General features: G+C 47.4%; 1 protein-coding gene across 10 annotated transcripts in view; it reads right to left on the bottom strand.

The window, feature by feature from the left end:
* The window catches only part of ARVCF (ARVCF delta catenin family member), a 377274-nt gene that overhangs the window by 31552 nt on the left and 329591 nt on the right, over nt 1-16131 (bottom strand). For all 10 annotated transcript variants that reach the window (XM_077308988.1, XM_077308989.1, XM_077308986.1 and 7 more), the window contains one exon: nt 13632-13703. In XM_077308988.1, the coding sequence (XP_077165103.1) occupies nt 13632-13703 (72 nt within the window). The remainder of the gene's footprint in view (nt 1-13631; nt 13704-16131) is intronic.

Below are 16131 nucleotides of genomic sequence, written 5' to 3'. Positions count from 1 at the left end.
CCACTGATGTATTTATTACATTTATATTCCGCCACTCCCAGCGTGCTAACAGTCTGATAACAGACTGTAGTTCAATTCCCAATTGATGACAGCCTTTCTCAGCTTTTGTACCATGGAGAAACCCCTGAAACATTCTTCAGGCTTCGATAAACCCCAGAAGTGGTGCAATCGTGCAGAATATGGTTGGGAAGCAGAGCTGTGGACACGCCCACCTAGGCCACTCCCCTTCCTAACCCCTCCAGGCCCCATCATTGGCCATTTTGGGAGAGGGAGGGGCAGAATTACATGACCGTATACGGTCATGACCCCCGATAAATGTTTAATAAATTTAAAATCTCTGTACAAATTAATTAACTCCCACCTATTCAGGAAACCCTTCCAGGGCCATCAAGAACCCGCAGGGTTTCAGAAAACCCTGGTGGAGAAAGCGTGAGCTATGGAGTGCAGTTTGGAAACACAATTTGTTTCCAAATGACTGTTCTCACTCATATTCCCATTTAATTAATTGTATTGTTCTCCTTTAATGGGCTTCGTTTGCAGTGTGGCTTGCGTGTCCCCCGGCCGCCGTTCTTTTCGCATCATTTTCGCGGAAACTCATTTGATCGCAGCCCAGAGTTTTAAAACGGGCAGGGGGAAAGTCCTGCCCCCCCTTTCTGCAGGCACTGCTCTCCCTTCTGCCGCTTAGAGACTGGATGGCTGTTTATTTGCTATCAGCAGATCGAATGATCAAACCCACACCGGCTCCAAAGTAAACAGAAATTGGATTGATGCCGGAATCCGACAGGTGAAAAGCCGCATGCGTGCCCGCGCGCACACACGCATGCAAACACAAAGCATTTCTTTATGTTGAAATCTTAACAAGCTGGTTTGGGCGTCTGGTTTACAAGACGTCATGTAACACCTCTCCCCACCCTGCTTTATTCAACTGACAAATCCGAGCGCGAGCCATTCTACCGTGATACAAACCAGGGACACTTTGGAAACACTCAGCACGACAGGAATGAATTTGGTTTCTACAGACAGGGTGGCATTAAATAGGTCCTGGGGACCAGCATGGATCAGAGAAGACAGAAGAAACCCTTGACCCACCGGGTCTGCTTGACAAGCATCTAGGACAGGGATACCCAACCAAGAGAGCCAGCTTGGTGTAGTGGTTAGGAGCACGGACTTCCAATCTGGCGAGCTGGGTTTGATTCCCCACTCCCCCACATGCAGCCAGCTGGGTGACCTTGGGTTTGCCACGGCACTGATAAAGCTGTTCTGACCGAGCAGTAATATCAGGGCTCTCTCAGCCTCACCCACCTCACAGGGTGTCTGTTGTGGGGAGAGTGAAGGGGAAGGCAATTGGAAGCCACTTTGAGACTCCTTCGGGTAGAGAAAAGCGGCATATAAGAACCAACTCTTCTTCTTCTTTTATACCATTCATGGATTCAAAAAGGCTCACCTTGTCATGTAGATGTGGCTGAGAGAGCTCTGGGAGATCTCTGACTGGCCCAGGGTCACCAAGCAGGATTCGTATGGAGGAGTGGGGAATCGAACCCGGTGCTCCAGATTCGCGTTGGCCACTCCTGACCACTTCCACACACTGCTTCTCCCCTGAATAGTGCAGAGTGGCTATCCCTGGCAACATTTGTAGAACACCTTGAAGAAGCCCTCTCAGCAGCTGTGCCAGGAAGAGTCACCGGACGTCGACCGCCCCTGCTGCTTAGACTCGCAGCTCGCCAGCACGCCACCTGTGGGCCAGCTCCATGCACTCCTTGCAGGAGCAAGGACAGGAAGAACCGGGTGAGCACAGCTAATGCTGTTGTGAGTGTCCTTATCCCCAAGCGTGGGAGAGGCAAAAGAAAACGGAAACGCGTTTGCCTGAAATGCCAGGACCCAGAAGAAGCATTATGCATGGCTCAGCTAGGGCCTGGGAGATGAAAAACAAAAAAAGAAGCTACGGTTTATGAATTATTTTAATTATCACGCTTATGCCCCTGGTCTTCTGCTAAAAGAAATCCAAGTGGTTTACATATGGTCCCCAGAAGAACTCGGTGCACATCAGAATTGCAGTTTTAAAACGGGTTGGGCTATTCATCTCCCCACCGGAGGGATCTTTTTTGTGTGTGTGTCCAGAGGGGCAGGAACAGCTAGACACTCTCTGAAAGGAAGATTAAGACTTCATAGCAATTAGACAGACAGATGTTTCCTGCTGCAAGTACCTCTGAACTCCGGGGAGATTTCTAGGGAGCCACATAAGAACCTGCTGATGAGAACATACGGATGCAGTGTTTTTTAAAAAAATGATCTTGAAATGTCTGGCTTAATCCTAACAGGACACTTAAACAACTGACCCCACTGGATTGAACCTAATCAAGTTGAATACATTGGTCAGCATCTGGTTGTTAACGACCTATTTGGGGATTGGGGCTCCTTAGTGGAAGCACGGAGTAAAACTCAACAAATTACTCCCATGATTCCTGGGAGAAGCCATTACTAAAATCACTCGATGCCACATTGTGGTAAGACGAAACTCACTGGCAATGACAATAATGCTAGGAAAAGTTTAAGATGGCGTAAAAAGAGGAAGACCCAACAGAAAACATATGGGCTTGATAAAGGGGGAGGGGGTTGCATTTCTTGTTTATTATTCTCGCCGTGGGGTTACATTAGGGTTTTAATGTTGGAATGTTTCGTCTTGGGGGGGATCTTTGATGCTGTAACCCACAGTGGGCTTAGTTCGATAGCAGAGGGAAATACATGAATGAATGAATGAATGAATGAATGAATGAATGAATGAATGAATGAAGGAAGGAAGGAAGGAAGGAAGGAAGGAAGGAAGGAAGGAAGGAAGGAAGGAAGGAAGGAAGGAAGGAAGGAAGGAAGGAAGGAAGGAAGGAAGGAAGGAAGGAAGGAAGGAAGGAAGGAAGGAAGGAAACTACAGCTCTCAGTTTGTGAGATCTGAGTAAGATATATTGATAACTATAGGACATTTTGAAGGTCATGAATTCACAGGGTCGCCATAACTGACTTGATGGCATTTAATGCACACACATGTCTACAGCTGCGTTAACCCAACCAAGTAAGCACACCTGGCCTCAACTCGGGCCAGGGCCTTTTTGGTCCTGGCCCCTACCTGGTGGAAAGAGCTCTCAGAGGAGCTTCGGGCCCTGCAGGAGCTTTTGGCATTCCGCGGGGCTGCAAAATGGAGCTCTTCCACCACGTCTATGGTTGAGACCAGTGCAAAAAGGAAGATCTGTTTGGCCCCCCTTCCAGGATAGAGCAATGTGTATGGCAGCTGCAGGTTTCATCTGCCCCCCTCTTCCCACCTCCCTGTATGAGTTTTGTACTGGGAGAAGGGCTAGGTTTTTGTACTGTCCCCCACCTCCCGCCATTTCTTCTCTTCTATTTTGTGATTTTTTGATTGTGATGTTTTTATGTCTGGGGTTTTAATGGGGATTTATTGGGAGGGGGGGTATTGAGACTGATGTAACCCACCATGAGCCATTTGGGAGCGGCGGGTAATAAATTGAAGTATAACAACAACAACACAAGTACCTAACTGGGCCACACCTGCCTAGGACATGGGGTTAGAGTTTCTCAAGTAGCAATCTGGGGTCCTTCATAAGTGAAAAGTTTACATGCAGAACAGACTTTCTTTCCCACCGCTGTACCCATATTTCATGGTTTCATTGCCTTTCCCCCTTTTCCGGTTATACAAGAGTCTGTCATTCCGTAGCTTTCTCCCCCTCCCACCTGCCATGAGTTCAGGTCTGCAGTACAATCCTTCTAAGTCAATTGTCTTCAAAGAGATTAGGAGAGGATAACTCTACTTGGGACCACACTGGGAACCTCACCATCAGCACTGTCCTTGGCTTTAGGGAACACCTTATTAAAAATCTGGCAACATGGGTTGCCAGAATCCACATTCTCCAGGGTTTGATTCCTTTCTCTTACAGCTCAGCGGTTAAATGTGAGTGCAGTAGGGTCCCCATCTTGTTTCTGATCATCTGTGCATGTGCCTGTGCACTAAATCACCACAAAGGGCACAGCTCAATGAGTCACATCCCGCAGCAGCTAAGATATTCTTTCTGCTGCTGATAGCCCAGGTATGCCTGATCCCATCAGATCTCGGAAAACTAAGCAGGGGCTGGAATTCCCTGGCTGGAATTTGGATGGGAGACCTCCAAGGATCTGGGTGGGAGTTACTCTAGAGTGCCCTAGGGCAGGGGTAGTCAACCTGTGGTCCTCCAGATGTCCATGGTCTACAATTCCCATGAGCCCCTGCCAGCAAACGCTGGCAGGGGCTCATGGGAATTGTAGTCCATGGACATCTGGAGAACCACAGGTTGACTACCCCTGCCCTAGGGTCATGACGCAAAGTCAAAAAATGGCAAAACCACCACCAAACGCCCCTTGCCAGGCTGCCAGACAATCCCCGGGTCTCCTGGCTACACAACACGCACCTTGTGAGAAATTCACAGCTGCTGATAATACATTCCAAAACCATTGTGCTTTTATTTAAAAAAAAAACTATGTAACAAAACCCTCAAAGCTTTCTGATCAGTCGAAAGCATGGCTCAGACAGTAAACAAATGTATGCAGAGGATGGGGTAGAGACGGCCACATTGATTCACGGGCAATTATGGGAATAAAGTTATTGACAAACGCATCCCGGTTTTCAGCGCTGACATTAGGAGGAGTAAGGAGGAGTAAGGAGGGGAGGAATTCCACCATGTTCTATCAGTGGTGGCCAGCTGTTTCTCCCTGGTCCCCAGCAGGGGTGGGTTGGTCTGCCATCGTGTTCTTGCCGAATTGTATTCTTTTAACTGCTGTGTTTTAGGGAGGTTTTTAGAGGATTGTATTTTGCTTATTTTATCTTGTAACCCGCCACGAGCCGGCTTTGCTGAGAGTGGCAGGCAATACATTCAAATTCTAATTCTAATTCTAATTCTAATTCTAATAATAATAATAATAATAATAATAATAATAATAATAATAATAATAATATTGGGGGACACATCATGGAAAACCTATTGGGAGGCCATGAGGAACGAATCAAAGTGGAATGCCAAAGGATCTTTAGCACCTTCATCCAGACAACCCTAACGGAACCAACTTCAGTATCTTCTCCAGACTTAAATAGCTTCGTCTCTAGAGAATTTTCGCTCACCTGGCTCAGACTCGCAAAACAACACCGTTTCACTTCCCTGCCTCAGCTGCAGTGTCACTTCCCTGCCTCAGCTGTTCTAGAGGTTGTTGCCGCCCTTCTCCGAACCCGACAAGCTCCTTTGTCAGCAAAATACGCACCGCAGTGACTTTTGACAGGCAGCTGAGGCACCCTCAATGCAGCGCGACCGGGGTTCGCCTTTGCCACGTCAGGTTTCCATGCAGCGATTCCGCACTGCCAGGGGGCAGCGGTATACCATCTGCTTGCCGGCTTGAATTTTCGTTTTGTTTCAGGGTGTGTGTTTTGTCTTCTGCAGGTGTGTGTTTTGTCTTCTGCGCACGCTAAAAACTCGCACAAGAATAAAGGAAAGGGGTCCACCCCAGAAGGGCGGTATAACTTCCGTGATACTGTTCCCGTTTAACTGAAACGGAAGAAAAATGGGGTGGCAGGAATCCGCCATAATCCAACTGTTCTAGATGGACGGGCAGAGCAGTTTGGTGCGGTGACCAAATCCCCAAGATTGAGCCAGCCGCAGTCGAGTGGAAAAAGCATGTCTCGCTTCAGCTCTCGTCCGCAGGGCTGGCGCAAAGCTCGCTTTTCAAACGGCCTGGCAACAGCATCTGTGTAATGAACTGGACTCCGTTGGAAGCAAAGTCTCCCCCATCACCCTCGTCCACTTTTGGCAAAGAGACAATATTTTTTTTAGAATTGCTTACGAGAGAGAGAGAGAGATGCAAAACGAGGCGTGTAAACACACGCGTGCAAAACTGCTGAGAAGGAGGAGAGGAATGTTTAAAGTTGCATTGGGCGAAGGACATGAAAGGAACGGGGCAAGCAAACTGACATCTGGCGGTTGCCGCTGGTATTCGATCGCCTTCCTTGTCACCAAAGTGGGACGCAAAACATTTGAGTCCTCAGCGGAGAGGGCAATACGAGCATACCTTGGCTGCTTCCCCCTTCCCAAATTCAATCCACCACTTCGAAATTGCTGGGTCATTCCTTCTCAGTGAAAATTCGATCTTCAACCTGGGCAGCTGAATCTTCCAAAGAGCTATAATATTATTTAGAGGCTCTCCGACTGGGGAAGCCACTGGCAAACCACCCCGTATTGAGTCTGTCAAGAAAATGCTAGAGGGCATCACCCCAAGGGTCAGACATGACTCGGTGCTTGCACAGGGGATATCTGAGGCCTCGGACAGAGGAAGGCCGTTCCCAGCATCTGCTGCTGGAGATTCCTAAAACAAAGATGCCACCAGGGGTTGAGCCACCTTTTGCACAACCTCTGCCCTTGCTGGGTCGTTCCTTCTCAGCAAAAATTCGATCTTCAACCTGGGCAGATGAATCTTCCAAAAGAGCACCTCTACCTACAGAAAGAAAGCAAGGCTGCTGCCATGGCAACCTCCATTCGCCAGCACTCACTGGCAGAAGCCTCTTCCTACAAGCTGCTGGTGTTCCACATTGGAGTATGTGTGCAAAATGGTAGTGGTGGGACATGCCATTGGTAAAGCACGACCATGGGGGGGGGGGGCAAGCAGGCGGCCAGCTGATTTCAGGCTGGTGAAACGACATGGGGTTTATACTGTGATTGCTGTTCTGTTGTTTGCAAAATGAGACTGAAGGCTTTCTTCAGGCTTCCGTTAACTATGTATGCACCACCAAACCCTACATCCTAATCTGGGTGGAAAGGGGAACTCATCCCAGGGTCAAACACGCTCCAAAGGGCAAACCGTTGGACGTGTATTAGGTGAGCAGAAGTGACAGCCGAGGAGCTGAGCTAATGATTTATACTGCTCTGCATCTGTGGAGCAGCCAGGCTGGCCCATCACGGAAAGCCCAACGGCCTCGGAAGAGGCACGTCTTGTTGCTGGAAACCTTCCACGGAAACGGATGCCGGAGGGACTTGTGACACGTTGCATTCAAACATGCGCGACTAATCCCAGGAAAAAGCCACTTTTGGAGCAACTGATGTGAGCTACAGAAGAATGTGTATCTTTTCTTCCAACCACCCTGTCTTCTCATTCCACAGGCCCACACTTCCAGCTTGACTTTCCGCTCCCCCAACTCTTTGGCTCTCACAAAGATGAGTCTGAAATCCATGTCCAGTTTATCCATGTAGAACACGCAGCACGGAGATGGAATGGGCGCTCTCAAACGAGCCTGGGAAGGTGCCACAGCTCTGCGGGAGATCAGGGAGCATAAGGCAATCAAACAAAACTCAAAAGAAGGTGAGAACTATGGGTCAGGAACTAGGGGTCCATGACACGCTCAGAGTGACACCCCTTTCCACCGTGGGGGACCCCTCCACCCACAGTCTCGATGCTCTTGTTGCAGTCAGGTTTCACTATGACCCCGTGAATCCTTATACGGGCTCTGCTGGCATCCCAGAGTTGGGGAAGGGGGATGTAGAGCAGAAGGGTTATGGGCAGGCAAAAGGCTAAGCATCCAAGTAGCTATGTGGCAGAGGTGAGGGACAGCTAATCAGGGCAGGTCCCTTCCTAGAAGAAAGGAGGTGCTTTTCTGATTGACATAGGTCCCTGCCGGTCAGCATCATGTCAGTTCAGCCTGGGCTGAAAGCAGGTTTTCCTTGAGGCCACTGCTTGGGGGGGGGGGAGAAGGCGGGTAGTCTGCGTGAAATGAAGGGACCATGCGCCCACAAGAGGCTCAAAAACAGGACTGCAGATAGCTTGTCTTTTCCCACTTGGTTAGTGGACTGTTTTGATGGGATAAGCTTTAAAGCTTGTAAGGGCTGGCATCCTGCCGTTTTTTTATTCAACGAGAAGGCTGGAAGATACCGTATCCATGGCCGCTTACTCTTTGATGTCTACCTCAATTAGATTTATTTCGGGGAAAGAGAGTCTTGCAAATCTCTAAAGGGATGCCATGCGGAGGATGGGGCGGATATGTTTTCAGTCGTGTCGGATGACAGGACTCAGACTAATGAATACGAAACGACAGCAAAGGTGGCTTCATCCGCATCTGAGCAAGAACTGCCAGGTGGTGAAATGGGTTTGACGGTGGAACAGTCTCCCTCCTGAGGGGCTGGATTCTTTGTCACTGGAATTCCGACTTGACAAGGATATTATATCTGTAGATACTGCGTTGGTGGGGGGTTGGACTAGATGACCCTGGTGCCCCCGCACAACTCTGAGATTAAATAAATAAATACAGTGTTAACTCAACTGCAGGACTAGTTTTCTTTTGTCGAGGAATGCCAGCAGAAGGGGAAAACAAGAGGGAAAAAACGGCCAGACAGTACAGGTTGTATCCACTGGAAAACCGTCTGAGGCAAAAAAGAAACAAGGAAACATTTGAAGGTATTTAATAAATCCTTCAAAATGGAAACATTTTCTTCCACATTAGAGTTGAGGCCAGGTGCGCTTCTTTGGGGCCAGGAACAACCAGTAAGTTGTCACCCACAGAGTGTAAGGTAGATTTGTTATATTGTAAATGTTTTAACTTTAAAATGTTGTATGTTGTTTTAATGCTGTATCCCACCCTGAGTGATGTGGAAGAGCGGGATATAAAATAAATAAATAAATAATAATAATCACCATCATAATTATTATCATAATAATTATTATTATTAAAGAACACTGTTGAATGTCACAAGCTCCTATGAAGCAAGTTCTCTATGGAAGCAGTGACACGGAAGAAGGCTTTATACAGGTCGAAATCGACTTTACCGAAAGTTGTTAGACCGACTTTCCATCTTTTGTTTGGATTACTTCATATGAAATTGACAACTTCCGAAATAACTTTATTGTGGCCAATCAGAAAGGGGCAGGCGACTGACATGTGCATTTATGGCGTAGTTCCGTCTACTACTAAGTGTGTTTGCGTTTTTGTATATTTGGGGGAGGGGATCATCTCAAACCCAGGGTTGTCTTCCTTGCAAGTAAAGAAATTTCGCTAGGCTCTTGCTTCACTACCCAAGCTTCCTGGCCAAAGGAACAGCTTGCCGGCGCTTCCCGCCCCAGCAAAGGCACAGGAGGGTCAAGGGGAATGTAAAGACAGCAATGAACACCATGGCTCCATTCCCAAGTTCGCTTTCAAAAGGAAAACCCGGTAGGAACCGCAAGGCCGGCTCCTCGACTGCATCCTCAGATGAAGAGCAGCCAGCCAGCTGGTGCCCAGATTCTACATTCTTGATGGATGAGGAGAGGTGAGAATTTAATGTACTGAGTGTTGGGAAGGGGGGGGGGGGTGGAGAACTGCCACGTGAAAGACCCGCCAGAGAAAACCTCCCGTCCAAGGTAATAAAGCTCCGCAGACACAAGGCCCTGCAAGACAGATGAGCAATCTTTAACTCCTTTGTAAATTATGAGTGCCACAGGGGATTGTGATGAGCAATGTGCAGAGTGGGAGCTATGGAAATATGAAAGTCTTACGCAGCCCTGGTGGGAAGCCACGAGACGGTGCGCCAAATGCAGAGAGGACTTTAATGCACTAACACGAGGGTGTTTTATCGTGCCGGGAGGCTCTTCTTCTGACTGCCACTGGCGGAGGAGAGGCGCATGGCAGGCAGCTTTCATCGGCTGCTTGGAGTCACCCGGTCCCACTGCCAGTGTTGAGGCTAATTGCAAAGAGCTGGAGAGGGCATCAAAGACGGTCGGGATAAAACGAATGGATGGCGAGGGAGGGACGGGATGTCTCAGCGATGACCAGAAGAGCGGCCCAGGTGAGGCTTCCAAAAAACACTTTTATGTGTCAAAACTTTTTCTTTTTTTTTTTTTACAATCCGCTAAATATCCTTTTTTCCTTGGCAGCCGAACTGTGCCGATAAACCGGGAAGAAACGGCGCACACCATTAAGTGTGCCACAACATCTCAGAAGAGACGTTCCTTGCTGCGCAAAAGAAGGGGAATGCCTCTTGCTGGAGGGCCCATGCTACCTGTGGGCTGTGTACATATTTGGGTTTTAAATAACCAGCTGTGCAAGGAACTGAGCTGATGGCTGAATGAGGCAGCTCAGAATGGGTTTCTCCCAGGTGCCTTCTTGCTTCGAAGATGACTGTGTGGCAGGGGTAGTCAACCTGTGGTCCTCCAGATGTCCATGGACTACAATTCCCATGAGCCCCTGCCAGCATTTGCTGGCAGGGGCTCATGGGAATTGTAGTCCATTGACATCTGGAGGACCACAGGTTGACTACCCCTGTTGTGTGGGATACAGCCACGCGCACACAGTGATCGCACGGCAAGGGCAGCATGGACTGCGCACTGATTTGCCAACGTTGGAGTCCGGTGCTGTCACAATTCCTGAAGAGTAAGGGCCACTGAATAAAGAATGATCACAACTGCCAACAAACAATAAAGCACACCCAACAGCACACACAAGCAGCATTAAAACACACACAGAGTGTGACTGTAGAACAGAGTCCTGGGCAAATAAGCCCATTTTAGTTTACACAGGAGCCTGGTAGCACCTTAAAGAAGAAGAGTTTATACCCCACTTTTCACTACTAGGTGGAGTCTCAAAGCAGCTTACAATCGCCTTCCCTTCCTCTTCCCACAAGAGATACCCTGTGAGACAGGTAGGGTTGAGAGAGCTCTGATGGAACTGTGAGAACAGTACTATCAATACTGTGACTATCCCAAGGTCACCCAGCTGGCTGCATGTGGAGGAGCAGGCAACCGAACCCGGCTCGCCAGATGAGAAGCCGCCGCTCTCAACCACAACACCAAGTCTTAATAAAATTTATTTCTGCAGAAGCTTTTTGTGAGTCAGTGCTCATATCCTTTAGGAGAGAGACACATTGGCATTTGTCACTTAAATGGCCTCTTCGGGAGAAGACAACGCTCCCTAGAAAAGACAACAATGCTAGGGAAGATCACAGGTGGCTGGGGAAAAGGAAGACCTAGCACAAGATGGGTGGACACAATAAAGGGACGTCATGGCCTTCAGTTTGCAAGATCTGAGCACAGCTGTTAATGATGGGAGACATTGAAAGTTATTCCTTCACTAGGTCTCTATAAGTCAGAAGTGACTTGACGACACATAACACACCCACACCCACATGGAAACTTAGTATGTAGCACCAGATTTCTCTGTCTCTCTCTGTTTCTCTCTGTCTCTTGTCTCAGTCTCTCTCTGTCTCTCTTTGTCTCTCTCTGTCTCTGTCTCTCTGTCTCTGTCTCTCCCCCACAAACAGGACATCAACACAAACACGGACCAGAGGCTGCCACTTGCCTCATCACAATCTTGTAATTACTGTCCTTTTTCAAGTGTATTTTGACTGCCTTTCCTGAGGAGGGTCCTTATTTCTCAATCAAAGACACCGAAAGACATCCGGAGCACAGCCTCCTCTGAAGATTTTAACCAAAGTTCTTGTGGGAGTGGGCAAACTTTCCCGAAGGCCTGGTTCATGCCGAAGGGCAAAGTGCTTCACTGACAATCATTTCCTCGTGCAATGGCAGTGAAATAGACTCCCCCGCCCCCTCCGGCCTGTCCTTGTTGCAGTCAGCGGCGTCTCCGCCAGGACCTGCTCTTCAGCGACGCCTGATCGACGCTCACTGCCACTGACTCCAGCCATCAGCTCCTCCGCAAGATCTGTCGTGTCTCAAGGAGGCGCCGAATTCTCAGACATTTCCCGCCATGACAGGAACATTCTAGATTCTGTCAGAGAGAAATGTTTCCTTCTCCGTGGACCAGCTTGGGAAGAGAGAGTGTCACTCCCCAACGCCTGCCATCCTGGAGGTGCTCGGTGCTTTATAAAGTGCAAAGAGTGTGGCAGAGAGAATCGCTCCCTACCCAAAAAACTTTATTCAGCTCAAGTTAATCCAGCAAAAGGCTTCTGACGGCTGTTCGAGAGAAGAGCCAAACTCCTGTAATTCAAAGAGCTGGATTACTAGTTCACCTCGTTCTCTTGCCCGCTAAATTAAGCTGTAAGTGCTGCCCAAGACGTCTGCCCCAAATATCACAGAGCCCCCCATGCCTATAAAATGTCAAGCAGCAATCCAGAGCTGTCTTCCTTTGTCTCTTCTTTGAAGTTACGAGGTTCATTTTTCGGTTTATTTCAGGTTCAATGCCGGGAACAAAACGGTGCCTTAAACCCAGAATTATTTAAATAGCACATATCTCTGCTTCTTAGACAAAAGGCCCTTGTGATTAAAGTTCCGTGGAGAGCTGTTTGACTTTCCAGAGTAACAGCCATGCACCGTTTCCTGTTCCCCAAGGTCATAATGAACATTAGATCAATTCAACTTAACTACCACTTTTTATGCGAGAGTTTTACAAGAGACTCAGGAACAGGTTCTTCTTCTTTTTTTTTTTAACTTGGCAGAGACATGCCAAAAAACACAGTCTTAAACAGCTGATCAAAATGCAGTGTGCGGCTGTATTTTTTCCTTTCCTTTCCTTCTTGCAGACCAGCCAATAAGTGAGTCCTTGATCAAATTAAGCCAGAATTCTCCCTGGACCAAGCTTTCTCTACAGGGGTTTTGTGAAGTCCTGGGGGTTTCTCAATGGCCCCAGACGGGTTTCGCCAATTGGGTGGGAGTTAATTTTTAATATGTCCTCTACACAGCAACCATCATAAAGTTTGAAGGGACCTCCTGGGTCATCTAATCCAACCCCCTGAACTATGCAGGACACTCACAACCCTATCGCTCATCCACTGTCACCTGCCACCCCCTTGAACCTTCACAGAATCAGCCTCTCTATCAGATGCCTATCCAGCCACTGATTAAAAATTTCCAAAGATGGAGAACCCACAGCCTCCCGAGGAAGCCTGTTCCACAGAGACACCGCTCTAACTGTGAGGACTTATTTCAGATGTTTAGATGGAATTTCTTTTGCATTAATTTCATCCCATTGGTTCTGGTCTGTCCCTCCAGGGCAAGAGAGAACAACTCTGCTCTACATGGCAGCCTTTTAAATACTTGAAGATGGTTATCAAATCCCCTCTCAGTCGTCTCCTCTCCAGGCTATATAGACCAAGCTCCCCCAACCTTTCCTCCTACGTCTTGGTTCCTGGGGGGGGGGGGAGTTTGCCTGAAGGACTTCTGTGGCAGAGTTTATATCCTTCTAAGTTCAGTGACTTTAATGGACTTACAACCATGTAACCCAATAAATGTTTAACAAACTTTAAAAGTATATTCAATCAAATTCCACCCATCTGGGAAACCCTTCCAGGGCTGTCATGAAACTCTGGTTGAGAAAGCCTGTTCTAGAAAGCTAATATTCCTGAACGTTCTCCGGGACTCAAATCTAATTTTATAGGGAACAGCCTGGAAAACCTATACGGCCAGCAAACAAAAAGGGTCTCCAGTTTCCTTATTTTCTGTAGTGAGCTCACTCAAATTCACAACGGCGTACACAAGAACAGAGACAACTTGTGAATGCTTATTTAATACTGAAATTAAGACAGAAATTGAGACTGGGAGAAAACAAAGTCTTTTTGGCTGGCTCTGTAAAAGAATCCAAACTCCCTCTTCCCCTTGGCTGATCTTTCTAGTCTCATCTAGGTACATCCATGCCTTACCTTTTGCTGATTCCGACCTCTTCGGCAAATCCAGTGTATCAAAGTTCCTATCCAAGTCGCCGTTCTTCTTCCCTGTGCGCGCAAAACACAATGGTGAATAGCAGTGGGCTTCAGTACACAAACAAGCCCAAATGTATCACGGTCGCCGCAAAAACACAAGCACAAATGGAATGTGTCTGTCCACATGACACACATCACAGATGCATGCACTGACATTGTTTTTGCGCAAACACCTGGGACATGTCTCTGAGCTCCTTTATGGAATGAGGTGGGAAACTAATTAACACCTTTCTGTTTCTACAGCAGTTAAATGGGCTTGTTGTCTTCCAGTCCTCAGACCTCATTTGCTGGAGAGCCAAGAATTTGGTGGCTTTTAAAGGTAAGGTACGGCAGGATAAGGGCCCGCTTCTCCAAGGGCCTCTTGAAGATACTTTTGGTGCTTGTTCTTCCCCAAAAAAGCCAAATTAAATTCAGGCAAAGGCAATCTTGGAACTTCCCATTTTATAATTATAAGTTTTCTTCACGTATAAACACCAGATGTTGGAGGAGGCTGCTACCAACGTATTTTCTGTTTGTGGACTTCTTGGGAGTCATCTGCTTAGCCAATAAAGGAAGCTTGGCCAATGTTGGACCAAATGGACCAGATGGACTATTTGGCCTGATCCAGCATAACATCTTTTGCTTTTTAGAGGGGTGGATCCTGTCCCCATCCCCCCGTGTTTATAGAGCAAAGCTTTCCTTTGGCCTAAGGACCGTTTCTCCAACTTATGTGGCTCCTCTTCCAACAGAGGAAATGCTTAAGTTGGAAGAAGTCTCTGGACGAAGACTCTTGGGAGGGAGGGGGTTGGATCCATCCCAAAATGTTTTCAGAAGACACACACAAAAATTGGGCCCATTGACTGTTGCAACTTCAATTATAAGGAGGACATCAAACACAGAAGAGCATGGGCCAGAAAATGTGGGGGTCGATGGTACAACTTGCAGAAGTGCTAGTCTTGGGGTCCAACTCGGAATTGAAACCCAGTAGCCATGAACTTCGTGAGCTGAAGGCCTCCAAGCTGGAATGCTGTATGACAGCATCCCTGAGGATCTATCACAGGGTCCGGTCCCCACCCCAATGTCCGGTCCCCTCTCTAACAGAGGCAACACAGCTGATGAGAGCTGATATAAAGGTGATTAAGTACTCAATTCCAGAGCAGCCCCTTTGAGAACTGGAGGCTAGGAAGGAGAGCCTACCAAGGGGAACAAGTAAGATCTCAGCTGAATACACAGGAATACGTCACCTGCTCCCAGGGAACTGTCCAGGGTCCTGAAATGCCTGTACCCTGTAAACCAGGGGTAGTCAAACTGCGGCCCTCCAGATGTCCATGGACTACAATTCCCAGGAGCCCTTGCCAGCATTCGCTGGCGAATGCTGGCAAGGGCTCCTGGGAATTGTAGTCCATGGACATCTGGAGGGCCGCAGTTTGGCTACCCCTGCTGTAAACAGTAATAGAATCATAGAATCATAGAATCATAGAATCATAGAGTTGGAAGGGGCCATACAGGCCATCTAGTCCAACCCCCTGCTCAACGCAGGATTAGCCCAAAGCATCCAGTTCCTAAACATCCAGTCCTTCGTTCCCCATCTAGAATTGGACTCTGCTCCTATTTATAGACTTATTTGCCAAGGACCCAAGAAACTGCTGCTTCTATTTCATCTTACTTTTCCTTGAGCTTGGAACAACAGTGAACAATAAGCTGTTTGAGAAACATTTCTTAAATCAATTAATGGAAGTGATTCTGCAAGATGATATTCAGTTAAAAGCATTTATCAGTATTAAAATGCATCCAAATGTACCTAGAATAGCTATTGTCCTTCCCCCCCCTCTTAGTGGGATGAACCAGGCTTTGTTCCAAGCATTGTTTAGTTAAAGGCAAACATATCTTCTAGTGTCTCAAAGGCTGATGGTCATTAAAGCTGCTCTCCCTCTCCTTAACTAATGTTGCTTCCCATGTCCCATAAGAGCGGTCTGCCTTAAATCTTTTTGAAGTGTTGCATATTCTTCGATTAAACTTAGTCCATTAAGCATTTTAGAAAAAGACTACAATCATTTTGAAATATACAGTTGCTCTGCTGATAGGAGGGTAGATAAGTAACTCTGACATCACAGCAACTGGACAATCAGTACTATGCATAGCCAGCTCTGTTGCAATAATGAATACACCTGCCACATTGCATTGAGTGTCCTTTGAGAGCACAACAACCACTGTTTCATTATTCATTTTTCTACAAGCTTATAGTATGAGGGCATGGAAGGTCCTTCACAACTACTGTCATGGAAGGAAAATGTTAAAACAGTGACAGATGTAGGTCAAAGCATTATAGGTCAAGTTTGGACTGATTGTACCTGAATAATTACAAGTGAATGACAGAAAGAATTTTTCCATGAAAGTTTAGGGGTACATCTGCACTACAAATATAAACCAGTTTTAAATTGGTTCAACTGTTATTTCATCA

The sequence above is a fragment of the Paroedura picta genome, chromosome 13 (genome assembly GCF_049243985.1).
Source record: "Paroedura picta isolate Pp20150507F chromosome 13, Ppicta_v3.0, whole genome shotgun sequence".
NCBI classification, from domain to species: Eukaryota; Metazoa; Chordata; class Lepidosauria; order Squamata; family Gekkonidae; genus Paroedura; species Paroedura picta.
The sequence above is the reverse complement of the archived record's forward strand: the minus strand, read 5'-3'. Positions and strand labels throughout refer to the sequence as shown.